This window comes from Macaca nemestrina, chromosome 7 (assembly GCF_043159975.1).
Source record: "Macaca nemestrina isolate mMacNem1 chromosome 7, mMacNem.hap1, whole genome shotgun sequence".
In the NCBI taxonomy this organism is placed as follows: Eukaryota; Metazoa; Chordata; class Mammalia; order Primates; family Cercopithecidae; genus Macaca; species Macaca nemestrina.
In genome coordinates, this window is record NC_092131.1 from 38,617,113 (window position 1) to 38,645,011 (window position 27,899).

The 27,899-nt window shown below is 46.4% G+C and overlaps 2 protein-coding genes across 2 annotated transcripts in view; both read right to left on the reverse strand.

Moving 5' to 3' along the window:
- Positions 1–27,899, reverse strand: part of LOC105472895 (polypeptide N-acetylgalactosaminyltransferase 16) — a 99,775-nt gene that overhangs the window by 34,008 nt on the left and 37,868 nt on the right. Inside the window, exon 2 of the mRNA XM_011726473.3 lies at positions 3,160–3,317. Within this exon, the coding sequence (XP_011724775.2) occupies positions 3,160–3,317 (158 nt within the window). The remainder of the gene's footprint in view (positions 1–3,159; positions 3,318–27,899) is intronic.
- On the reverse strand, positions 22,815–23,302 carry LOC105472894 (cytochrome c oxidase subunit 5B, mitochondrial). Its single transcript, XM_011726471.3, has one exon. The coding sequence runs from the start codon at positions 23,270–23,272 to the stop codon at positions 22,883–22,885; it is 390 nt and encodes a 129-aa protein (XP_011724773.1). The 5' UTR covers positions 23,273–23,302; the 3' UTR covers positions 22,815–22,882.

A 27,899-nucleotide genomic window follows, 5' to 3' on the forward strand; every position in this document is an offset into this window, starting at 1 on the left:
CACCACATTTTCTGGCCTACTGGCTCCCTCTCCTCTAGAAAGGGAGTGAAAACAATTCATTCCTGCCAGACTTCATCCCTGTTGTTTCTGTGCATGCATTTATTTGCGCTCCTGGGGCGCTGGAAGGCGGCCTCCATTGCTGGTTTTCATAGCAATCTTCTTTATTACAATTGCTCTCTGACTATTCCAGCAGTGACCATTTTTTCATTATGGCATTCATTCTACTGACAGCAGCTTACAGCCCGAATTCCCAGGCCCGTTTCCTGCCCTGCAGAGCAGACCGGGTCAGACAGGCGGGAGTCCCACTAGCCTGGGACCCCCCTGGGGGAAATCTTGAGAGGCTGTGCAATAATTCTCCTGGAGAGGGGGTGTGGGGTAGTGGTGGCTGAGGGAAATTTGCCTTCTGCCCCTTGAGAAACCATGCTGCTCAAGGGCCTACGAATTGTGGGGGTGGGAGTGAGCTTGGCTGGCTGAGCTGGGGTGTGCTGGGAGCAGCAGATACCTCCTAAGCGTGTACCCTCCCAGTGCTAACCTCCAGGGCCCCAGTCATTCTGTCCTGATCCCCCAACCATCTGGTGCCCAGGAAGGAGGGAATCGGGACAGCGACGTCTCCCTGGAGGGGGCAAACCCACCCACACCCCATCTGAAGGGTGAACTTGACCTCCCCTCCCCACTGGCCCCCTCTAACCCTTTCCACCATGTATGCCTCTGGGATTGATGTATTGATGTCCCTGAGGATGGGGGCTTATCTGGCTCCCAGGAGCCAGGAGTCTCTAAAGGGGTTTGTCCCAGCCCTGAGTTTTGAGTTTGGAGCTGGTGGGGTTTTCTCTGTGATCCTCCTTGGGCTGTCTTATGTGGTTTATGTCCCTTTGCTTCCCTGGAGGGGGCTCCCTAGATTGAGGACTGGACCAGAAATGAACCTGACAATTTGGAGTCCAGCAGACACTACAGCCTGCAAGGCTGCAAGTAAGAGCAGCTCCTACCAGTGAACTGGCCCCATCATGGTGGGAGGCCTGCCCACCAAAGCCAGCACATCCTTTGCTTCCCTACACATGTGCACACACATGCACACACACACACACACCCCCACCGTGAGCCACCTCAGCTTTCTTTTTTTTTTTTTTTTTCTTTTTTGAGACGGAGTCTTACTGTGGCACCCAGGCTAGAGTGTGGTACTGTGATCTTGGCTCACTGCAACCTCTGCCTTCTGGGTTCGAGAGATTCTCCTGCCTCAGCCTCCTGAGTAGCTGAGATTACAGGTGCCCACAACCATGCCCGGCTAATTTTTGTATTTTTAGTAGAGATGGGGTTTCACTATGATGGCCAGGCTGGTCTTGAACTCCTGACCTCAAATGATCCGCCCGCCTCGGCCTCCCAAATTGCTGGGATTACAGGCGTGAGCCACCGTGCCCGGCCCACCTCAGCTTTCTGAGAGGGCCCGGCAGCAGCATACGGACCTCATCCACCCACCACTACCTTGGATTTAAAGCGTCTCATTTAAAAATCTATGTAGTCCCCAGGGCAATTCCCCCTTTAAGTTTCTCAGTGAGCACCTGAGAAGGTTCAGAGTCAGGTAAGCTGGAGGGTGAACAGAGATTACCCAGGACAAGCCCTCAATTTACAGATCGGGGCCAGCAGATCCTCCAGACCCTGGGACTAGGTCGGCCATGGCTAGGGCTGCCCACGAAAGGCCTCCAAGTGGAGCTACGTGGACGTAACCTCTTCTGTGGCACAGGCAGACAGGAGGGGACACTGCCCACGACTAGGTGAGAAAGAACTTCTGAGGCCCAGAAACGGCCAGCAGACCTGGTGTTGGCCTTGCCGCATACCAGGAGTACTGCCTTACTTGGCTGCATGAGTGGTTTCTGGAGGCTGACAGTGCTGGTGTTACAGGACAGCAAGGCTGAGGTCTGGGGCTCCTCCAGCCCTGTGTTCATCTCACCTTGCACGGGCTACCAAGCACCCTGGACTTCAGGCATGCGTCTGTGAGTGACAAGGAAAGTGCTAGAACCAGGCCCTCTCGTACCCTCACCTCACCTATACCCTTTGTGCTGTGGAGTAGCTGCTTCAGAATTAAAAGCAACCTTGATCCAAGTCATTGTTCCTACCCTCAAACCAGGACCAGATGGAGGCCCAGCCTAGCTCTGAGCACATAGCTGCAGGCACAGCGGTGGGTCAGCTCCAACAGTGCCCTGGTCATTCTGTGAGATGTCTGCATAGAGCACAGAAGAGGGGCCCAACCTAGCCGGTGTTGGGAAGGAGCCTTCCATGGAAGGGAGGACAGTGAGCCAAGTGTCCTTGAAGTGAGCCAAGTAGCTCAAAGGGTAGGTGGGGCAGAGGACGTGTGTTTGGGCAGAGGAAACAGCACATGTGAAAGCAAGGAAGGAAGGAGGGAGGAGTCCGTGACTGCTGGACCATCAAGTGCTGGGGGAAAGGTGGGTAAGGCCAGGTCACGGGGAGGGGAGGGTGGTGCTTCAGCATCAGGAACTCAGACTGTTCCTGCAGGTGACAGCAGGAAGAGGAAAGACTGCAGATGGTGACTTTCATACTCTAGACAGAACACACAAAGGCCTAAACCTGGAGAGGGGCTAATGCCTTGCTTAAGGCCGGTCACTCACACTGAGCTGGGATGAGAGTGGAGGCTTCCTTGGTCCCGGTCTAAGGCCTCTCCCACCTCACTACACGGGAAGAACTAAGAACAAGACTGGGAAGCGTTTCTGGGAGTTGCTGAGGAGGTGGGGCTGTGGTGCAGGAGGAAAGGTAGGTCAATGGGGTGGGGCACAGCACCCCACTGTTTGCAATGGGCAGGGCTGTGACTCTCTCCACTTTAGGCACCACCAGTAAGGCCCCAAGAGCGCCTGGCTCACCCACCCCCACGGACCTCCTTTGGTCCCCTCCCAGGTCACTTTTGCTGGGACGCCAGACTGAAGTGCCTCGGGGCCTCCTTGGCCTCAGCTGAGCAGTTTCCTTGGTCTTGGCAGGGCCTCAGTAGGTCAGATAAAAAAACAACAGAGGGTGAGGGTTTTTGAATGTCTAAATCACTGGACATAGTCTGAGGAAATCATCCTGATTTCTTAGATACATGTAAAATAAGGCAAACTAAACAATGTTGGCCTTTTCTCAGACTTTCTTCCTCCACCGACACGATGGAGGCCGTACCTGTAATGGCGGGTGTCCCGGATGGGCCGGTCCGGGCTCAACTTGTCACTCTCCAGCTGGTTGAAGGCGTGCTGCCTGTAGGGGTCCTCTCCAGCCTTCAGCTGCTTGGCCGACAGGTAGGCCTTCTCATCAAAGCCTTTCGAGGGAGTTCCTGTCACCTGAGATGAAGGTCAGCGTCAGAGAGGACCACAGGCAGGAGGACCCCACCGTATGGCGAGCACTCAGCACACACCAGGCGGGAGCCAGCCGCGTGGCCTCATTTGTGCTTACGCCAACTCTATGAGGAGGAGACCGTTATCTCCCCATTGTACAGGTGAGAAAACTGAGGCTCAAGAGGCTTTTTTTCTTTTCTTTCTTTTTTTTTTTTTTATTGACACAGGGTCTCATTCTGTCACCCAGGCTGGAGTGCAGATCTTGGCTCACTGCAACCTCCGCCTCCCAGGTTCAAGCGATTCTTCTGTCTCAGCTCCTGAGTAGCTGAGATTACATGTGCGCACCACCACACCTAGCTAATTTTCATAATTTTGGTAGACATGGAGTTTTGTGGTGTTGGCTAGGTTGGCCTTGAACTCCTGACCTCAAGTGATCCGCCTGCCTCGGACTCCCAAAGTGCTGGGATTACAGGCATGCACCACTGCACCCAGTCATCAAGAGGCTTCTTAAAAAGCATCCAGGGTCAGAGCTAGTAAGTCACAAGGTCTGGATTTAAACTGGTTATTCTGACTCCAAAGCCCATGCTCTTAACCAATGCTCTTGGCAGGATACGGGGAGGGTGAGTCCTGGAGTGCACTAGACCTCTAAGTCAAGGTGTCCTGAGGGTACTACAAACCAGAATGGACCCTTCTAAGCACCTGCAGATTGACAGTCTCCTAGGGAGAAACCTGGGCCTAGCCTTGGGCTAGGCATTATATGAGGCACCAATCAGTAAAACACCAGGGCTTGGACAAGCTGCTACAGAAAGAACTACCTGTAAGGACAGCAAACCCCTGCAGGCTGAAGCCAGAGCTACCAGAACTCAAGTGCTCAGACAGTGGTGCATCTTCTCTGGGACTTTTGCTTGCTCCTGAAATGGCCCCTGTAAGATCCACTGGTCCCCCCGGCACTAAGTACTGGGCAGTGATGGATGGTAGATGCCATCGCCCATCCCCTTCCTTCACAGCCACACCCTACCCTGTGCTCCCAGAGTCCCCATCAACAGACACTGGGGAAGGACACATCTGAAATGCACGGATGGATGCACACACCTGACATCTCATTACTTGAACCAAACTGCTGGCTAGATATTCTCCAGAGTGCCATGAAATATCACCAACTGGGGGTACATCCCAACTCCAACTTTCCACCCAACCATCAGCCCTGGGCTGAAGCTGTAGCCCCAGAGGAAGCAGAAAGGAGGGTGAGAATTGCCCACTCACAAAACTCTTGCCTGAGGATGCTATCACAGGCTAGTCCTAGAGGGATGCTCCCAGCAAGGCAGCTGGACCTGTGGGGAGTGGACCGCTGTGTGGTATGACACTGGGACTATCACCAGCAGCTCAGGGTCTCTACGTTCCCCTGAGAGCCTAGCCCCCAACCTCACTGGACAGGCATGCCCAGGGTCCAGGGAACTCTGATCTCTGGAACTGTTGCCACTCTGTAGCGATGCTACCTTCTCAGGTTGCCTCCTGTCCTAGGAGCCAGTTGGAGGCTCCCTGAGGGCAGAACAGTGAGGGAGACGTCCTCGTGTCCGCTGGGCCCACCCCATGCTAGACAAAGATGCTCATGATGGTAACACGGCTGTGGCGGCTGTGCTGGAATGTTGAGGTGGTGCCATGCCAGAGACTGAACAGATGTGGCAGAGCCCCGGGTGAACTCAAAATCCATTTCAGGAAAGACGGAAGGATGGAAGGAAGGAAGGAGGGAGAAAAGGATTGTTTTGGCTTGAGGATCGCCAGAAGGATCCAAGCCATCCAACTCTGAAAGTGAGAGTGAAAGGGAGAGTGATTCTTTGTGTCCTTCCCACCTGGGAGAGCAATGGAGGCCCTCTTCACTCTGGGTCAGGGAAATGGAACGGAGCCTCCAGTTGATGGCAAAGGAGCTATAATTAAAGAAAAACTGCGGAGGGATGATTTGCTGAGGCTCCCAAAGGGAGAGTGTGCACTTCATTATCCTCCAGGTCAGCGGTGGGAAATAGCCATGTTTGTTTATTTAGGACTTACGGCCGCTCTGTGGGCTCAGGAAAGCTCTGAGTCCTCATCTCACACTCATTCATTGCCCAGTGAACACTGACAGTCACTCATCTACCAGGCACTGGGGCACCCTTCTGAATCACCTAAACATGCATTCATTTGTTTATGAATGCTTGCATTCACTCATCCATTCATTAATGCATTCATTCCACAAAGCTCCACCGAGCACTTCCTATGTGCCAGGAAGCAGAAGTAAGGTTTCTGAGATGGTTCCCCCTGCCCCTGCCTGCTGCCTTCCCCACCTCATTCAAGGCTTCCTCAGGGCCATGGAGACGGCTGTGGAAGAACGTCTGCTCAGGCCCAGGCTTCTCTAGAGAAGTTCCTCCCAAACCCTTGAAATTGAGTTACACATCCTCAAAGATGCTATTGGAAAAGTCTGCTGTTCCCTTCCACAAGCCGTACTCTCTGGGTGGTCCAACCCCGCTCCGGGTGGCATCAGGGTTTGGGGTTTGACTCTTCACCTGTGAGACAGCTTGTGAGACAGGTATCATGGAAACAGTAGGCCCAGAGGCCTTAGCTCTCCTTTCAGGATGACCCTGCTATCCCTTGGGGTTGGAGCTGAAATGTCAGTGGCCCTGAGCCAGTGAAGTGGAGGGGATCCTGAGGAAGGGTAGGTTGTGGCTCCTGGCAATTCCATGACCTCTGAAGGGCTTTCATTTCCTCTCTCCTCAGCTGTCTCTGGCCTCACCTGGGTCACCACCCAGAGCTGTTCTACTTCTAATATGTAACCCCAGTTCCCAAGCCCAGACCATAATCACTTCCTCCCAGCTCTTGAACTCCTCCTTTTGCCTTTAGTCCCATTCTTTGATCTTGAGACTTCAGGTCTTTGAATGTCCCATGGGTGTCCCTAACTTGGCATCTCAAAACAAATTCCCCACTTATCCCAAAGTTGCTGCTTCTCCTGCATTCCCTGTTGCAGAGATGGGCAGTTCCACCCAAGTCATGAATTCACCAAGTCATCCTTGATGCCCTCCCATGTTCCATAGCCTGATTCAACGTCTGCCCTGTGTATTCATAGGCAGTGTACTTAACACCACTGGTATTAACTCAGCAAACACTGATTGAAAACCTACTGTGTACATACACTGGGTAAAAGGCTGGGAATGTGGAAATAAACAAAAGGCAACATGACCCCTAGAACAGGAATCCAAGCATCTGGTCCCTTTCATGCCCCATCCCATGCCAGGCTTGGCCATGTTGGATCTGGAAGAAGAAACCTCCAACCCCAAGCTCAGAGCGGGGGCAGCTGGGGAACTGACCACAGAACCTCCCCCTACCCTGACTCCTACTGGAGCAGGAGTCTGCAGATGTCGTGTGACCAGTGGATGCTGTTTCCCTCCTCCCCTCTTCTAAAGGGGAACTGTGCTGCTGCTAGCCTGCATTCCATCCACATTGCTCACTAAGCACGTATTGGCGAGGGAGTAAATGCATCATTTGGCACTTGGCTGCAGGACCAGGAGGAGCTATATCTGGACCAGTTCAAGAGACTGGAGATCCTGGGCTTGGAGCCACTGGATGGGACTGGCTTGGCTGCCCTCTCTGGTGGGGGTGGTGAGAGTATTTTGGGTTGTTGGTGGAATTCTTAATGTCAGGCAGGGGCACATCTCACATGACACTGACATCTGTGCTTTACTTCTCTTTCTTTTCCACTAGATGGTGAGCTCTTCCTCACGGGGCTCCCCGCACCTGGCACATAGTAGGTACTCAATAGGTGTTTGCTGCATCAAGGAATAGATGAGTAAATGAATAAATACCTAAATATTGTCCCTGCTCTCAAAAGACCTATAATCAACTGGAGAGAAAACAACAGCAAACAAATGGGACCCTGTGATACATCACGTGACCTTCAGTGCCCCCCCCCCCGACCCCCACCCCCACCCGCTGTCTCACAGACCACGAGCCCCCAAACTCACAATGGCCTGAGGCACTCTCTGGGCAGGTGTCACCTTGCTGAGCTTGCTTTCACTATTGCCCCTTATGTGCTCTGCTCCAGCCACTCTTTCTGTGAAAGGCTCTTCTGTGTGGCTTTCTCCTTCACCTCCTGCAGAGCCCTGCTCAAACCTCGCCTCCTCTGTGAGCCTTCCCCCACCACCATATGTAACTCTGTGATCCCAACCCGACCCTCACATTCTCTGCCCTCTTGCGCTGTTTTACTTCTCCTATGGCACTCGTCGCAATCTCACAGTCTATATGTGCTTGACTTATTTATTTTAGGTTTTTGGCTACTTCTCCTGATAAGATTATAAGCTTCACCAGGGCAGGGGTTTTCTGTTTTGTCCAGTGCTGAATCCCAAAGCCCAGAGCAGAACCTTGGTGATTGTAGGCACTCAAAAACAATAGCTACTGAATACATTTGTGATCTCAAGCCTCTCCTTCCTCCTTTCCCCACCTGCACCCTTGGCCAAACACAACACTTGAAACTGAGGTGGGCCAAGCTGACATAGGGTAGTTTTTGCCTGTCTTAGAGATCTTCTTCCTCATTCATAGGCTCCTGGAAGGACTGTCATTCGCTGTCCCCTGCCCCACCAACACCCCAAGCACCACCACAAGGGTTAGCACAAGACCCTGGCTAGGCCAATCTTATTGCTGCACCTCTAGACACAGTGATTGGTTCAGGAGTGGTCATTTGATTTGATCTGGGCCAATCAGAATCTTCCCTGAGACTTTTCTATACAATGAACTTTTTTTTTTGCCAGCACTGCCAAGCGTGAAAAATTAGAATCTTCTTGTCCATCACATGGAGAAACCTTGTCTGAAAAATTAACCAAGAAGAAACAATCAGAACCAGGAGATGTAAAGTATCTATCTACCTACCTACCTACATATTTTTTTTTAAAAAAACTAATTTGAGTTGGATGTTCTTCTCTAGTGACCAAAAGTTCAGAGATATCAGTCCTTCAGTTATTTCAATAAACAGAAAATCATTCTCCACAAGTAAAAAGCAAAATCAAACCCAAATCTCAACAAGTGAGTCACTGACAACAATCACAGTCATTGGTGGCAACGTTCCATTCCAAAATATCAGGCCCGTCTTTGGCATTTGGCCAGTGGCTTAAGTCCACAGTTGGGTGGGGCATTCCCAGCCTTCCCCAGCAGGCAGGGCTGTGTTCAGGCTTTGAGACTGGGGGTTCCATCTGGACCATGGCTCCAGAAGCCCTGGTGTTGCCATGGTGAGGAAGGAAGGTTGGGGAGATGGTGAGTGACAGGCTGATGAGCCTCCCACATCCTTCCAGCCTCCCGCTGAGAGTTCTTGGCTGATGTTTAGACAGTTGCCTCCCTCCCCAGTCTTTGCACTTTTAGGGAGTGCCAAATCTAGCACTTCCGTGTCCAGTAGGTCAATCACATCTGAAATGGTTTAAGTTGAAATAATGACTTTTTTCTATAAAATGGGAAGAATTACTATCTCACCTTGGACAGCTTTATTTTCAGTCTGTCATTTCAATTAGACCTTGAAACTTCCCTGACTTGTTTCAGTTTTTTTTTTTCCAGCTTATTTTTTTGCTTATTGCTTCCTGCTAAATTTAGGAAACAAACAGCAAAGAAGAAGGTTTAAAATAAGAAAGGAAAATATTTTCCATGTCATTTTCATCAAAAACAGTTCAGTCCAAATCTCCAAGCCTTGTAAACTTTCTTTTAAAACATACACATGCCCCTAAGTTTTAGATTTAAACAGCTCTGACTCATTTTAAATAATTGTTGCCCAGTGTTCTTTTACTGCCAGTAAAACAGGTACCTGCTGGGTTTGCCTTTCACTAAATTTCAATGAAACTGCAAGTGAAAAGGATCTGGCCCTATTTTATGGATGGCCCCTGACTTTTTTCCTGAGTCTACTATAAACCAAAAACACCTGGTGAATAAAATGTGATTTCCAACCACTCCCCTCTCCCCTGGGAGTAAAATCTTACCTGATTCTCTGTACCAAGTTGAAAGACTGCCATTCATTATGAGAGCTGGGAAGCTAAACACATAATTCAACAACTCTGAGCTCAAGGTCTCAGGTTCCAGCTCTTCCAAATGAAAAGGAGGGTTCCACAGGGCCTCCCTGAGCCTGCCTCAGGAAGTAGCCAACCCCACTGGGCTGCCAGTGGTCTCATCCAACCAGACAAGGTGCTGCGGGCTGAGAGGGGTATCAGGGGTCCCTCAGGAGTCTGCTCCAGACATGTCCCCATCTTCGGCTGCACATTGCCTCAAAAGTGGCAATTACTGTAGTGACTGGCCAGGGCTTTGAACTCTCATGGCCCTGGAGTAGCATGGCAGTTCTTACTGCTCTCTGGCCTTGGAAAGTCACTTACCCTTTCTGAACATGTTTCTTCCTCATCTGGAGAATGGAAATTATCAAGAATACGATGTATATAATGTGCTTTGCACAGTGCCTGGCACATGAATTATGATTAATTATTATTATTAAATAATGAATTATTATTAACTATTATTATAATATTATGTTATCTGCCTTTTTATCAGTAGTTCTCAACCTTGGCCACGCATTAGAATCACGTGGGAAGATGGCAAAAAGCCTGATGTCCAGGTCATACCCAAGACCAGCTAAACCAGAATCTCTGGAGGTGGGATGAAAGCAGCAGATGTTTCTAAAGCCCTCCAGGCAGTTCCAGTGTGATACCAAGTTGAGAGCCGCTGCTTTATACAAACTCATGATGGTGAGGGGCTAATCATGGGCTGGTGAAATCATAGGATCTTGGAACTACAAGGGACCTTAAAGGCTGTCTCCTCTGACCCCGTTCCCAGGAAGGCTAACCGTGAGTCTGGTTTTTGGCCTCTGTTTGTATTGACCAGAAACTTCACCATCAGCAGAGCCAACTGAAACTCAGCTAGAGCCACTATGGTTACTATGGAAATCCACTACCTTGCAACACTTCTGTCCCACAGGCCTGGGAGGCCCTAGTTTAGTTACATATCCAGAACACGAGATGGGAGCTACCTGGGGAAACCCACCTAAGGCCTCCAGTTAGATTTCCCAACACATTCTAATACGACTCCTCCAGCGGTACTGAGGACTGCAAAGCTTTCCAACACTAGTGGTTTCACTGAGAAAGAGTTCCTGTGACCTTATGAGTGCTTGTGGTTCCAGTGATCTCACCAAGAAAGTGGAGGGAGGCCCATTGCTTATTCCCCTAGGGATGTGAGCCAACCAGCGTCCTCTACCTAAGGCTGGGCCAAGGCAGCAGGCCTGCCATTCCAGGCAGTCTCTGCTCAGACCCCAGGGTCCCCTCCAGGCCCACCAGGCTCCCCATGTCTCCATTTCCCACACTCTGCCCAGCCCAGAGGCCATCTGGGGATGGAGGGAGTGTGAGGCTGGTCCATGCCAGAGATATGTGATGCTCAGCTTGCACCTGCTTATCAGTTTCGCCAGTGCAAGTCGAGCATCCCTGGGTCTGTGAGGGGTATAAAAGCCTTGCCTGATCCTTCCAGCCACAGCTGCTGTAGCCCAGGGTGTGAGGGAAGACTGGGCGTCTTCAACAGGAATCAGCTGATGCTGACGGCTCGTTGAGGCTCTACTGTGCAGTGGGTGCTATGCCAAGGGCTTATTTCTATCTCCAAATGCTCCTCTTTTCCTTATTTTACAGAGGTGGAAACTGAGGCCTAAAGAGGTACAATAGTATGCCCAAGGTCAAATAGCTGCTGAGTGGCTTAGCCAGGACCAAAATTGAGGCTGTCTGGCCACAGAGCCTAAGCACAAAGCCTTCTCTGTGTGTCTTCAGACCAGCTCGTGGCTCAGATGTCCTTGGCATCCCTCCTTGCCAATACTGAGTCCTGAGCTCCAGAGCAGGCTGGCCTCTGGTGCCCGGCATACAGCTGGGTCCTGACAAGCTCAGGCTGGAGGTTGCTTCCCTCCTTGGCTCAAGGATCAGGGCATCAGCTCCTGACTCAGATAGGGACTTGCCCAGTGCTGTCACTTCTTGGCCTGGACATGCGCTTCTCGACCATGGCTCAAAAGAACATGGAAAAACAGAAAAATACAAGAGTTTGTGTACTCAGACCAAATCAGCACACCACCAGATTTCCTGGGTCCTCTCAGCCAGCGACACTCTCAGGGTCCTGATGACCCTCAGCAGCAGTCACATCTAATGGGAGACAGTCGTTCTTGCTCAGGGTACCAGTCCCCTAAACAACCTGGTCCTGCTCTGTGGCTGAGGAAAAGGACATGAGCAGCATGAATTGCTAAGACAGGACAACCTCAAGGCAACTGAGGCCCCAATAAACACCCTCTGGGCCAACATGGGGTTCAGGTCGGTGCCACTTCGGCTGTAGTCACAAGCGTAAAGCGTCAAGGTCTGCATGCCACCATTGTACTTCAGCTATTTCACAGTCAGTATCTATGCAACACGGACTGATCACACTTGAAGTTAAAAAAAATGTTTTTTAGAGATGGGGTCTTGCTCTGTTGCCCAGCCTGGAGTGCAGTGGCATGATTCTAGCTCATTGCAACCTCAAACTCCTAGGTTCAAGTGATCCTCCTACCTCAGTCTCCCATAGTAGCAGGACTATATATATTATAGATAGATAGGTAGATAGATAGATAGATAGATAGATAGATAGATAGATAGATAATTTTATTATTATTTTTTTTATTTTTAGAAATAGGATCTTGCTATGTTACCCCAGGCGGGTCTCAAGTTCCTGGCCTCAAGTCATCCTCCTGCCTTGGCCTCTGAAAGTGCTGGGATTATAGGCGTGAGTCACCCCAACATATTAAGGGGGGAAAAAGTAATAATGGGCCATATAACATATAGAACACGTACAGTGTGACTGTTGCAAAGATGGTGACAGCCTTCTGCACCACTGACTGAGGTCAGGACCAGTGGGGGCCAGAATCCAATTCAACACATTAGAACTCAGCAAGGCTTTGATTGCCAGCTGAGTGTCTCGGTTTATAACACTTTTCAGAAGAGAGAGCCAAAAACAGAGTAGTGGTCGATGTGGCACATTATTGGCACGGTGGGTCAAATTTAGAAACATGTTACCTGTGGTTTGTGACTTGTAATTAATTGGTTAGGCTATACTCTCACAATAATGTCCACCAATAGGACACAGCATGACAAAGGCAGATTTTTTGAGTCAGATTAAACATAAGGAAAAGGGAGAGGGGAAGGAGAACTTGGGAAAAAATCAGCCTGCCTCTCATGTGACTTTCTTTGAGGCTCTGCTGTGGTTCGAATACGTCCCCTCCAAAATTCCTGTTGAAACTTAATCCCCATTGTCGTGGTATTAAGAAGTAAGGCCTTTTGGGAAGTGATTAAGTCAGAAAGGCTCCGCCCTCATGAATGGATTAATGCCTTCATAAAAGAGGCTTCAGAGAGAGTTCACACCTTTACGCCCTGTCACATTCTGCCATGTGAGGACACAGCATTCGTCCCCTCTGGAATACACAGCAACAAGGTACCATCTTGGAAACAGAGAGAACAGCCCTCAACAGACACCAAACCTGCTGGTGCCTTGATCTTGGGTTTCCAGCCTCCGAAACTGTAAGAAATCAATTTCCGTTGTTTATAAGCCACCCCGTCTATGATATTCTGTTACAGCAGCACAAAGACAGGACCGCTGCTGGAGCAGGTATGACCTGTCCCCTCAATAGGACCATGCCCCTGGACTGCCTCTACCCCTGTAGCCCAGTATTTTATCAACACACAAAGTACCCATAAATTTTGGAAAGAGGGATAATACTATTTATTAAAATTTTATTGATTTATTGAGCTAGGGTCTCATTCTGTCACCCAGGCTGGAGTGCAGTGGTGCCATCATAGCTCACCGCAGCCTCAACTTCCTAGGCTCAAGTGATCCTCCTGCCTCAGCCTCCCAAAGTCTTGAGGTTACAGGTGTGAGCCACTGCATCCAGCCCTAATTTTTTTTAGACAGAAAAAACCCTTTTGATTACTTCTGGGATACCACAAGGGCAGTTTTATTACACTAGAAAACAGACACAAATGTTCCGATCATAGCACATTTTAGATGCATGTGCAGGGATCAATAGAAATGGGGCATTTATTGCAATTTTGCACAGTACACTGAACCATACTTTGTTAGTAAAAACAACAGTTTCATGTATTGTAATGTGATAGAAATAAACCACTGATTAGGTATGTTTGTCCATGTTTCCCTTTATGGCCACCCACCCTGTAGTTAAACAGACCTTAAAGGGAAGACACAGCTCATGCTTGAAAAAGGTTCAGTGATGTAAAGACATACATTCTCCTTGACTTAATCTATGAATTTAATGCAACTCGGATAAAATAACAACTGTGTTGGGGGAAAGGACGTTCAGCTGGAAGAGTTTAAACATGAGAGAACAATTAGAGAAAATCTGAAAAAAACTACCTACCAGGTTTTAAGACATACCATAAGACTACAGATGCTATTCATATAATAGTATCCTGTATCTATAGGATATAGATCTATATCCTATATAGTAGCATATAGTAGAATACTACTATACTAGTAGTACCGGCAGTCTTATAGCATGTCTAACTAGTATAAGGCCAAACAGATCAACAGAGGAGAGATCAGAAATAGACCCAAATACATGTGGAGGATTGGCGTAAGATACATTTGTACTTCAAATGGCAGTGGGGAGGGAGAGCTTTGCCATTCAGTGAATGACGTTAGGAAAAGTGACTAGGCAATGTGGAAATCAGTAAAGCTGGACTAATTTCTTCAACCAAAATAAATTTCAGGTAGCTCAAATATTTTAACTGAAAAAGAAACTTAAAAATATAAAGAAAAAAATGGTCACTTTTCATTTATTTTCAATCTTGGCCATAAAGCCTGTATGTCATAAAATAAAGCACTATACAAACACTTAACATTTTTATATGTCAAAAATGTCATAAAATCAAAATACAAACATTACATTGGGAAAAAATATTAAATAAAAATATGACAAAGAACTAACTTCTTTAATACACAAAGAGCTCTTATTAATCAATAAGAAATGAACCAATACTTAAAAAGGAATGTAAGCTTAAAGGATATGAAGAAGTTCATAGAAAAATGTGTGGCTGGGTAGTGGCTCATGCCCATAATCCCAGCACTTTGGGAGGCCAAGGCAGGAGGATCACTTGAGGCCAGAAGTTCAAGACCAGTCTGGGCAACATAGCAAGACCTCATCTCTATAAACACAAAAAAATAATAAAAATAATCCAGGTATGATGGTGCATGCTATAGTCCCAGCTACTCAGGAGGTTGAAGCAGGAGGATCACTGGAGCCCAGGAATTCAAGGTTGCAATGAGCTATGATCGTACCACTGCACTCCAGCTTGGGTGACAGAGTGAGACCCTGTCTCAAAAAAAAAAAAAAAAAAAAAAAAAAAGAAAAAAAGAAAAGAAAGAAAGAAAGGAAAAAGAAAGAAAAATGAAATGTAGGTGGCACATCTCAAGAGGTCATGAAAGCTTTGTGCCCCTTTCCTCATATCTTGCCTTATGCATTTCTTCCATCTGGCTTTTCCTGAGTTACATCCTTTTATAATAAACATAAGTACATGTTAAAAAAGGAAAAAAAAAATAAAATGCAAATGGCCATTAATAAATGAAAAGATGTTCAACTTCATTAATGACTAAATAAAAATGCAAATTAAAGCAAGACATATCTGGTTGATTCTGGTTGAATACAGAAAACAAAAGTCAAAAACTAAAATGAGACATAATGTCTTGCTAATTCATCTGGCAAAGTTCAAGAATAATTATTAATGCTCAGTATTTTGACAGTTCGAACAAATAGAAGCTTTTATACATTGGTGAATGATACATTGGTATAACCATGATGGAAGGCTATTTGTCAACATCAGCGTTTAAAAATCTCACTCTTCGACTTAGCAGAAGTTTCATTTTTAGGCAAAAATACATTTGATTTCCTGAGACAATTCCAGTGTACATTCCTATGCTGTCTGTGGACCCCTTCTGAATGAGCACTTGTCCTGGTTTAGGCAATAGATTATATGATCACCTTATATTTCTAGGCATTAACCCTACAATTAAACTCATGTAAATGTGTGAAATGTACAAATATATTAATTACTGCATTATTTTTAATAAAAATGGTGGAAATAGATGTCTATCAGTAGACAACTGATTAAACTATAGTTAATCCTTATACTAGAATTCTAAAGGAGTGTTAGAAGGAAAAAGTTAAGTATATACAGTATGATTCATTTTATATAGTTTATAAACATATGCATGTGTAAATGCATAGGTATACCTGGAAAAATACACAGGAAACCGCTCAACAGTGGTCATCTCTGGAAAATGGCAGGGGGGTGAGATAGAAAACTGAAGAATTGGCCAGGCGTGGTGGCTCACTCCAGTAATTACAGCACTTTGGGAGGCCGAGGCAGGCGGATCAGGAGGTCAGAAGATCGAGACCATCCTGGCTAACATGGTGAAACCGCGTCTCTACTAAAAATACAAAAAAATTAGCCGGGCGTGGTGCCGGGCGCCTGTAGTCCCAGCTACTCGGGAGGCTGAGGCAGGAGAATGGCGTGAACCCGGGAGGCGGAGCTTGTAGTGAGCCGAGATGGTGCCACTGCACTCCAGCCTGGGCGACAAAGTGAGACTCCGTCTCAAAAAAAATAAATAAATAAGTAAATAAATAAAAAAGAAAACGGAAGCATTTAACTGTTTCCTTCATATATGTCAGGTTTTTTTTTATATAAATAAGGATTTTTGTTTGTTTGTTTTTGAGACGGAGTCTCACTTTGTCGCCCAGGCTGGAGTGCAGTGGCGCCATCTCGGCTCACTACAAGCTCCACCTCCCGGGCTCACGCCATTCTCCTGCCTCAGCCTCCCGAGTAGCTGGGACTACAGGCGCCCGCCACCACGCCCGGCTAATTTTTTTGTATTTTTAGTAGAGACGGGGTTTCACCGTGTTAGCCAGGATGGTCTCGATCTCCTGACCTCCTGATCCGCCCGCCTCGGCCTCCCAAAGTGCTGGGACTACAGGCGCCCGCCACCTCGCCTGGCTAATTTTTTTGTATTTTTAGTAGAGACAGGATTTCACCGTGTGTTAGCCAGGATGGTCTCGATCTCCTGACCTCGTGATCCGCCCACCTCGGCCTCCCAAAGTGCTGGGATTACAGGCGTGAGCCACCGCGCCCTGCCAGGATTTATTTTTTATAATAAAATTTTTAAGAAACAGGTGAACCTTAATTCTTCTCTACCTAAGATAAAGGATTGAGCTAATTACTGTCATCATTATCATCATCATCCTCAGAGTGAAACTCAGGGATAAATACATTGATGAAAAGTAAGCCCCTCCTCAGCTGTAACATCTGAGGGCCGAGGTACATCCGGAGTAGCTTAGTCCCGATGGACAGGAAGGAGAGGAAAGTGGAGGAGGGAGGGGAGCAGGACATGGAGGCTGAACTGCAGTGTCAGGGCAGGAGGTGCTTTTGCAGGTGAATTCATCATTCATGTGATGGTTGGCAACCCAACTTGACTTTGCCTAATATCTCCCCACAGCACAAGCCTAACAACTGAAAACAGGGTGGACTGGGGGTGGGGGCCGAGAAGCCAAGCCTTTCCTCACCTGTACTGCAGACATCAACCACAGAACACTCCCAAGAGGCTGGTACTTAGGTACTTAGGCACATGGGCAATTGGTGCCATTTCCTTTTCCGTCTTGACCATTAAAAGCACTTTGGGAGGCCGAGACGGGCGGATCACGAGGTCAGGAGATGGAGACCATCCTGGCTAACACGGTGAAACTCCGTCTCTACTAAAAAATACAAAAAATTAGCCGGTTGCGGTGGCGGGCGCCTGTAGTCCCAGCTAGTCAGGAGGCTGAGGCAGGAGAATGGCGTGAACCCGGGAGGCGGACCTTGCAGTGAGCTGAGATCGCGCCACTGCGCTTCAGCCTGGGTGACAGAGCGAGACTTCGTCTCAAAGAAACAAACAAACAAACAAAAAACAAACAAAAAAACCCATCTTGTTCTAAAGTGCCTGGTGTTGAGTGCTTAACTTAGTCACTTAGTTGAAGGGGGCAGGCAGGGCAAGGAGAGCTGAAAAGGGATATCAGTCAAGTTCCTCCAGCTAGATCACAGCCACTCCACAGCGGCAGTCGAGTTAACCTCTGAGTGAAGCAGTTTCCACAGCTGCGAAAAGAAGGTAATGGTACTTCCTCGGGGTGTCAAGCACCTCGGGTCATGGGAGGCTGTCACTAAATGACTGTATAAAAGGAGGGGTTTCAGCAAGATGATCTCTGAGTCTTCTTCCACTTCAAATATCAAATGAGCCGGAACAATACCCACTCATCCTATCATTGTTCAATACATATTTATTGCAGATCATGGAGCAAATGCCGAAACAGTGAGGACTAGGTCTCTGGACAAGCCAGCTGAAGAGCTGAGAGCTTCTTTGTGACCTGTCGCTTTGCTTGGCACACAGTAGCTGCTTGAGGTATGTCTGTCACGTGAAAAAGTGTGTTCATTGTGCCCCAGAGACCTAGGCTCCACAGGAGCTGAAGGAGTTTCAGCAGTTCTGATTAGGTGTCACTAAAATGGGACTTGCTCCCTTGGGGATCTCGAGCTTTGGACAGGAGATAAAAATACAAAGGATTCTAGAACAGAGGAGCCCCAGGAGATGAGCTACCCAGTGAGTTCCACAGGTGGTTTCTGCCAAGTGCATGAGCTAGGCAGATGCACACGCTAGCTGTAGGTCCGGGAGGGACAGAGATGTGTGTTTTATTGAGGTCGAAGGGTCCTCTGTGAGGAATGACATTATTGCAGGTTAATGGTGGATAGTGCTTTTCTTCTTTACTTAATATCTTTGAATACTGCATTAAATTGTTTTTAAGCCACCGGAATGGTTATTAAATTAGTACCCTTTTGGAAAACAGTCTGGCAGTACATTTCTAGTGCTTTTTCCTTTGGCACATGGCCTCTTCTATTTCATTCTGTCCATTACCTTCCCCTAGGCATGGCAGGGTGCCCCAAATCTCCCATCTACCCAGAAGATTTCAATTTAACCTTTGGAAAGTACAAGCGACATGTGTAAATAGGCCCTCTCACCCAGGATTCCTATTTTAATCATGATTCAACTTATAGACAAACATTAGGCAGAAAGATGTTCACGATGGTCTTACAAGAACGAAAATTTGAAAATAATCTAAATGTTAACAGCAGGAAAAAGTAAATAAATTACGTTCTCTCAACTGAATAGAATATTTAGCAATGATTTACAATATTTGATATAGGCTGTGGGGAAGTAGGTACTCTTTAATACATTATTAGTGGGAGTATAAACTGGTACAAATCTTTTAGAGGTAAATTTAACAGTATGATCAAAAGTTAAAAAAAAAAGTGTGCACGTGATTCAATTATAGGGATTTTTCCTAAGGAAATGATTAAAATTTGGTTTCACTTATAATAGCAAAAGATTGTAGGAAAAAACCCTAGTTCCAACCGTAGGGAATTGGCTCAGTAAGTTATTATGTAACAACAAACAGCCAAATTAATTTTGAAAAGGAAAAATGAAGCTGGAGGCATCACACTTCCTGATTTCAAAATGTATTTTGATGACCTACAGTCATCAAACAACAGTATGGAATTGGCATAGACACAAAGAGACCACTGGAACAGAATAGATACCCCAATAAACCCATGCATATATGGTCAACTGATGTCCGACAAGGGTGCCAAGAATACACACTGATGAAAGGATAGTCTCTTCTACAAATAGTGCTGGGAAAACATGATATCCACATGCAAAATAATGGAATTGGACCCCTATCTTATGCCATACACAAAAATCAACTAAAAATGGATTAAAGACAAATATAAGACTGGAAACTGTAAAACTCCTAGAAGAAAACATAGGGGAAAATCTTCATGCCATTTGTCTTGTAATGATTTCATGGACATGACATCAAAAACACAGGCAACAGAAACAAAAATAAACAAAGCCAGACTGAATCAAACTAAAAAAGCTTCTGCACAGCAAGGTACACAATCAACAGAGTGAAAAGACTGAGAGAAAATATTTGCAAATCATATTTCTTATAAGAGGTTAATTTCCAAAAAAAACATAAGGAACTCCTACAACTCAACAGTAAAAAAAACAAAAAACAAAAAACTAGTAACCTGATTTAAAAATTGGGCTCAGAACTTGAATAGACATTTCTCCAAAGAATATACACAAACAGCCAACAGGTATATGAAAAAATGCTCAGTATCACTAATCATCGAGAAATGCATATCAAAACCACAATAAAATACTTGTCAGGGCTGGGCGCGGTGGCTCACACCTGTAATCCCAGCACTTTGAGAGGCCGAGGCAGGTGGATCACCTGAGGTCAGAAGTTCAAGACCAGCCTGGCCAACATGGTGAAATCTCATCCCTACTAAAAATACAAAATCAGCCAGGCATGGTGGCACATGTCTGTAATCACAGCTACTTGGGAGGCTGAGGCAGGAGACTCACTTGAACCAGGGAGGCAGAGGTTTCAGTGAGCCGAGATCACACCACTGCACTCCAGTCTAGGCAAGAGTATGAGACTTTGTCTCAAAAAAAAAGAAAAAAAAGATACTTGTCAGGATGGTTATTATTAAAACAAAAACAAAAAACAAAAAACAAGACAGACAAGTATTGGTGAGGATGTGGAGAAACTGGAACTCCTGCATGCTGTTGGTGGGCGTGTGAAATGGCGCGGCTGCTACAGAAACAGTATGGATGGAAGCTCTTAAAAAAAAATAAGAATAGAACTTCCATAACATCCAGCAAGACCACTCTGGGTATTTATCCAAAAGAGTTGAAATCAAGACTTTGAAGGGATATTAGCCCTCCTGTGTTCAATGCAGCATTGTTCACAATAGCCAAGATGCGGGAACAATCCGAATGTCCATGACAGATGAACAGATAAAGAAAATGTGGTAGATGCATACAATGAAACTATTCAGCCTTCAGAAAGAAGGAAATCCTGCCATTTGCAATAATGCGGATGAACCTTGGGGACACTATGCCAAGTGAAATAAGCCAGTCCCAGAAAGACAAATACTGCATGATTCCACTTATATGAAGTATCTAAAATATAATGATGTCAAATTCATAGACATCAAAATGTCAGATTCATGGTTGCCAGGGGCTATTGGGAAGAGGTGTAGAGGAAACAGGGAATTACTAATCAACAGCTATGAAGTTTCAGCCAAGCAAAATGAATGAGCTCTAGAGTCTGCTGTACAACATCGTCCCTGTAGTCAATGATATTGGATTGTACACTTCAAAATTTGCTAAGACAGTAGGTCTCATGTTATGTGTTCTTACTGCAATAATACAAAAGAAAAAAGAAAAAAACTACATATGGAATTAAAAGGCCTACATTTCTCACTCATTGACATATGATCTATTAGAAGTTACTTACATTTTCTGAATCTCCATCTCTTCATTTATAAAATTAAACCATAATAGAACCTGGACTGAACTCTCCAACTCTGTCAAGAGGGCAGAAATTTACTGTTGGCCTTTACTGGTCTGTTTTATATTTCAAAAGAATATTGGGTGTGGCAAATTGGAACTGAAGGGGTAAACTTATTAAACCTGTGATTGGTTGGTGTTTTCCTGTCATTTTAACAGACTAAATTTGTAGTGGGCAAATGGGAAAATACTTGTACAATTTAAAAATGTCATCATTAAATATGAGCTGATCCCTCACCCCCACCCCTAAAAAGAGCCTGGAAAAAAAGTGATGGAAGACTCCTTAAATAGAACATACTGCAGTTATAAAAATGATGCAGAAATCAACATTTTTTAACATGGAAAGATGTTCACTAGACATAGTTAAATGGGAAAAAATAAGCTACAAATTAATATGTGCATTTTGATCCCATTTTTGTTTATCTGGATGTTCTCATTTATCTTGCTGAATAATTATACCTCTGAAATCAAGAAAAAATAACAATAATAATAGCTATAAAAGCTCTGTAGCAGTACAAAAAAACGCTTGCACAATAAAGGGAGGAAAGGGCAGGATAAAATTGTATACACTGTGTGATTGCAGTTATGTAAAAATTACGGACCTTGACAAGAAGGGTATACTGAAAACTAAAAACTGTGATTTGTTAGGATGGGAAGATTATGGGTGATTTTCCATCCTTTCGGTTGTTACTATGTTTATGTAATTGTTATTTTTTTTTCAGATCTTTTCAGACTTTTTCCTCTGTAGCCTCTCCTCTCCTTGGAATGGTTGTCTTTATGGTAAGTAAGGCTGCTTACTAAATATAACGCATTCCATGGGCCTAGTGTACAGCTTACTGTTACTTTCATGGAGAAAGGATGGTCTCTGCAACACATGGTTGGAGCTGACTTTCCCTGGGTGAAGTCTCTGCCATCTCTACCCTATTTCTTATCAGCCCTGATCCCTGACCCCAAGCAGCAGATGCTGTTGGGCTAACCAGCCCCTCCCTTTGGGTTCTTCAGCACCTTCAGGCCCCCACCCATTTTGGCTATCTTGGATCCCACCTGGAGGCTCAGGACCTTGCTGGGGCAGAACGGCGAGCAAATGTGAACCACTAACCACGGGTCAGGGTGCCCTCACACACAGCTGTGGAAGGTACATTTCTTGGTAGAAAACAACTTGGCAAATGCATCAAAAGCCTTTAAAATGTTCACAACCTCTGGTCTAGTAATTTTGATTCTAGGGTGTTATAAAATAATAAGTAATGAAGATGTAGGTACAAAGACACAGGCTTAATATTTTTTATAATAGTAAGATATTAGAAATAATCTAAATGTCCAATAATGGGAGAGTGGTTACATTATGGCATATCATAAGGTTGCCATGTAAAATACAGGATACCCAGTTAAATTAAAATTTCAGATAAGCAACAAATAATTTTTTTGGTATAAGTATGTCTCAAATATTGCTATAAGATACATTTATTCTAAAAAATTATTCTTTTTTATAGTATTTGTTTATCTAAAATTCAAATTGGGATAGAGTTATACTAAAAATTTATTCATTTTTATCTGAAACTCTAATTTATCTGGATGTCTTGTATTTTCATGTGCTAAATCTGGTCACCCTATACATCCATATGATGGAATATAATATAGCCATTAAAATTCATATTTTTAGCGCAGTAGCTTTCAAATTGTGTTTCTTCTCTTCCTGCGCTTTAACTAGAATGTCTCACCTTTTATCTCTTTTATATTTTAGACTTCTGTGCGAGATTTGGTTTAAAAATAAGAGTTCCATTACTAAACAAAGTTTGAAAAACACTGTTTTAGAAAACTAACAACAGGAAACAGTGCTCATAAAATAGATACTACATAGATAAAAATCATGTTAAAATCAGTATGATTCTAGGTTTGTGTGTACATGCACATACACACACAGAGAAAGAGAATGAGAGACAGACAGACATCAGACACACTGGAAAAACCTTTTTTTTTTTTTTTTTTTTTTTTTTTGGGAGAAGGAGCCAATGCAACAGCTAGTCTTTACTGGAAAGAAAAAACTTTACAGCACATTTTGAGTAACTTAGTACAGGCGCTCAGTGTGCCAGCCGGTGGGGCACCAGCTTGTAATGGGCTCCACAGCGGGGGCATCGCTGGGCTTCGCCTTCATGCAGCCAAAACCAGACGACGCTGGTGTTGTCCTCTTCACAGATGCAGCCCACTATTCTCTTGTTGGTGATGGAGGGAACTAAATTAGGGTCTTCCTTGGTGCCTGAAGCTCCCTTTGGGGGCAGTATATTGTATGGGTCCAGTCCCTTCCTTGCAGCCAGCATGACCTCCCTCTCCAACCCAGTCGCCTGCTCGTCATCGGTGGGAATACCACCTCCAGATGCCATGGAGCGCACCGCAGCCACGCCACTGGGGCCGCGAGCCCTCAGGGCCTGCGCGGCCAGCGCTCCAGCTCCGCGAAGTAACCTTGAAGCCATCGCGTCCTCGACTAGCAGCCCCCTTTTTTTTTTTTTTTTTAAAGTTATTATTTCTGGGTGTTGGAATTATAGGTGATTTTTGGAAGATTTCCAGAAGATTTTTTTCAAGTTTTCTTCAATGAATAAATGCATTCACATTTTGAAAAAGAATCACTATTAAAAATATCTACCTTCTCAGATGACATTAATACTTTAACATCATTAATTCTCTGTATCTGTGATTATTAAATCAGGGAGTTATGAACGCTCTGGGGATCTAATGAAATCTGTATCCTATTCTCAGAAGGCAGATTTACACTATGCATACAGCCCCCCAAGCTAAACTTCTTGTTAAGAATCTGTCTTGAGATTCTGTTTTCTTTTTGTTTGTTTGTTTGTTTGTTTGTTTTAGATGAGGTCTCACTGTCACCCAAGCTGGCACCATCTCGGCTCACTGCAACCTCTGCCTCTTGGGTTCAAGCGATTCTCCTGCCTCAGCCTCCTGAGTAGCTGGGACTACAGGCACACACCACCATGTCCAGCTAATTTTTTTTTTGTACTTTTTGGAGAGATCAGGTTTCACCATGTTGCCCAGGCTGGTCTCAAACTCCTGAGCTCAAATCATCCACCTGCCTTTGCCTCCCAAAGTGCTGGGATTACAGGAGTGAGTCACCACGCCTGGCGCCTCCCTAGATTCTTGATTCTAGAATGCAATTACTTAACTCTGCCTGTTTATAAAGCTACATACTCTGGGCTGGGTGCAGTAATTCACGCCTGTAATCCCAGCACTTGGGAGGCTGAGGCAGGCGAGTCTCTTGAGATCACCCTGGCCAACATCGTGAAAACCCGTCTCTACTGAAAATACAAAAATTAGCCGGGTGTGGTGGCATGCACCTGTAATCCCAGCTATTAGGGAGGCTGAGGCAGGAGAATCACTTGAACCCAGGAGGTGGAGGTTGCAGTGAGCAGAGATGGCACCATGGCAATACTCTGTCCCTGAGGCAATGGTTCTTAAGCTTTTCTGGGGGATGTGGGGAATGGTGATCGCACACCTGCTGAGACCCTGTTAAAAGCTATGGACTCTTTCCTCAGGAGAAAAGCACACATGAACACATAAACTCGCACGCAGCTGCAGGTGGTTTCAGAGGCTCACAAACCCCCGAGGTCCATGCTTGGAGTCCAGATTCAGAATCCCTGGCGCAATCCCAAGCCTTTGGCACTCCCTGGAGCCCTGAAATGCCCAACTTCCTTTTGGGCCAAACTGGTTAAACGTGAATTTTGAAAAAAGAAACAAAGCCAGGGATAGAATTAGCTCAGCACTCCCAGGGGGCTGCCTCACAGCAAGCACTTTCAAAGTGTGTGTGAGAGAATACGATGCAGAGGAAGAATTTCTTGTACTCTGAGTACCGCTGAAAAGCATTCAATTTGGGAGGGCTCCACGGACAGGAAGAAGAACAAGAAGGTAAATCCCAAGTTGGTACCTCTTACTTCCTATGTCCCATGCCTTTGGGATGGGGCAGGGAGGGGAGTGTGGGGGTAGGAACAGGAGTCTTGTTTTAATTCTGAGTTGGATGTCCTCTTGCTTTGAAAGATCTCTCAAGCAGCTGTACCAAGAACCAAACCCCAAGACCTCTACCAACTGTCATGGCAAAGGGGACTGCTAGGACCTGGGAAGAGGGCCTGCAGGAGGGGTGGGCGATTTGGCAGTAGCTCTCCAGAGGTTAAATGGGCACACCCCAAGTGAAACGGAAGATTCTGCAGATGACTCAAATCAACATTTAAAACCATTCCTGCAGGCTTCAAACATCACCCCAGACCCTGATAGGCAAGAGCAAGCATGGTTTTCTGAGGTCAGAGAATGCTGCCTGGGCTCCCTAGGGGGCAGCAGCTCTTAGAGGTGGCCCTGGCAGCAGCAGAAGCATCACCAGCCACAGCCCCAGTGACGGCAAGGACAGGAGTGGCATCACCCCAGTGCTGATGCTGCTCAGTGTTTCCATTTCTGGGTCTGCATATTTGTGTGAATATGTGAGTGTGCTTATGTGTGTGCGCAGGCACAAGCTTTGCTGTGGACAGGGATGTGTCTGTGTGTATCAGAGCAGATGCATGTGTGCGGGTGTGGCACCCACATACTTTCAATACAAAAGTTCTTCCAGGGGGCACAGAGGGGTTCACCCAGTGGTTAGAGATTTGCTTATTTTGGAATTGACTTTTTTTTTCAAGTTTCAGAGCCATTTGTGGGGAAAGCAGGCAGCACCCTAGGAAACATCCCTTCCTAAAATGTGCATACACATGTGCCAAATGCAGCCGCTGAGGGGCTAGGGAAGAGAGGCCTGGCGCTCTGGGGCCTCATCCCTGCATCCTGCTTCTGAGGCTGCTCGAACTCTTGCAACATCTCAGAGTCGCTCCATCAGACCCTGTAACACGGAGGCCTTGGTGTCTTAGAAGGAGATAGGGACAGAATCTGTGGGAAGCCTCCACTGTAGCCTGACAGTTCCATGGTGAAGATGAGATTCCCAGCAGCCAGCCCAGGGGAGTGACAGTCACAGGCCTCCCAGAGACCTGGCCCAGGAGTTTCCTCAACACGCTTTTTGGAGGCTTTATGAAGCAGAAGCGTAGCTAGGGCTCTGGGAGGCGGGAAGACTGGGTTTGAGTCTCAGATCCCCACAATGGGCAAAATGTATTATTCACTCAGCCTCCACCTCTGCACCTGCAAAATGGGGACAATGACAGAGCCTCTTCCTTAAGGATATTAGGAAGACTCAAGGTAATGCCTCCACAGTACACTGCTCAGCACTCCCCATCCCACCTTACGGATGAGGCTGCCCTGGCTCTGGAGCACCCTTGGAGGTCAGCCACAGCCTTTGCTGCAACACCATCGCAGGGGAGCATCTCCCTCTGCGCCATCCTGTGTGCCTTGTAAGTATGCATTCCAAAGTGCTGCCACACAAACCTGCTGCACGTAAACCTCCATCTCAGAGTCAGCTTCCTGGGAACCTAAGACTTGAGGTGAGATCCCTTAGGGAGCAAATGAAGTGAGAACAGCCTTGACAAGCAATTTTGGAGGAACAGTAGGGACAAAAACCTCCCTGGAGTGGATTCAAGAAAGCACAAGAGGAGAGAAACAGCACAGCAAGTGTAGGCAACTCTTTCCAGGAGTTTTGCTGTTTTACTAGGAGCACAGAGATGCAGAAACAGCAAGCCATTTCCCCAGGGCTACTGCACGTGCTGAAATCGGGCCCTAGATACGGACACCTGTCCCGCCTGCCTCAGTCTCAACTGCACACAGATGTTTCTTAGCAGCTTTCAGCAGCAGAACTGCTCTGATACAAGCTAGTTCATTCCAGCTGGGAGCAGAAGTGCAAGGCCTCGGCCTTGGGTGATGTCCAGAGCTGAGTGTCGGGACTTCTGAAGACACAGGAGGCAGCTCCCTCTTGGCTGCGCCTACCTCTGCAGGACAAAAGCCTCTAGCCCTTGGGTAAAGGCAGATGCCTGGCCTCCCCCGACTCCAACTCTCTTCAGTTACACACCCCTGCCTACAGCTCTAGCACCACAGAAGATACCCAGTAAAGCCACTAGCAACCTTCCCACTAGGCCCCCAGATCTGGCTTATTAAATTGTCTCCTGTCACAAGGACCACTTACAACAGCTGTTGCTGTGGCAACCAGGCAGTCAGCCTTCCGCTCCAGCTAACAGCCATGAACCTCCTGCTGACTACTTGGCTTAGGCAACTGCAGAAGATGCCCCCAGAGTGTCTGTGAGGCTGGAACACGGTGGAGGACGTGGGAAGTGTGGGACAGGGAACGGGAGGCTGTGCAGTGCAGAGATTTGGAATTGTTCTGTCATTCGCTACCAACAGGTTGGAAGAGCTATGAGATGACTCCCGCCAGAGGGGTTCCCACACCTCGCGATGCAGGCCACTTCTCCAGCCACACCTCCTTCCCCACTCCACTCCCTATCTACAAGCTGAAGGAGGGAGGGCCCTCCAGGGACAGAGAGAGGGCCACACACAGCTAGGACAGAATCCTGCCAGTGCAGGTGAAGGGCGCTGGGCACTCACCAGCCCTGAGAAAGAGGGGGGCATCAGGAACTGGCATTGGCGGGCCCCAACGTTGCTGTTGAGAGGCTGTAACTCCGCTGCCCTCCTGACTCTTCCTGAGCGAGGGGCTGCTTTCTTTAACCAGTCCTGAATGTCTCTAATCTGAATTTGTAGCTGAGTGACTAGAGATTTTGAAGTTGCATAGATGAGTGTTCAAACCTTAGTTCTTTCACCTGCTACCTGTTTAACATAAGGCAAATTACTTAACCTCTCTGAGCCTCAGTTTTTGTGGCTGTAAAATAGGGATGAGTACAGTACTGACCAACAAACAGTTTCAAGGATTAATTGAGGTAGAGCACATAAAGTATGTAAGATACAGTGCCTGGCACATAATCAGCTCTCAGTAAGTCGGTACTATTATTGCTATTACTGCTATTGTTATCATCACTGATGATTATGTCACTAGAAGACCTAGAGGCTGAACACACAATTGAGAGACAGAAGAACTGAGAATGATAAAAGCAAACTTCAGCATATGATCTACAATATGGTATTATTTTTGTTTTAAAAAAATGTTAACAGTGGATGTCTCTAAGTGACAGTGTTATATTT

Excerpts from the sequence above, each read along its gene's own strand:
- LOC105472894 (XM_011726471.3), bottom strand. The coding sequence starts at position 23,272 with ATGGCTTCAAGGTTACTTCGCGGAGCTGGAGCGCTGGCCGCGCAGGCC.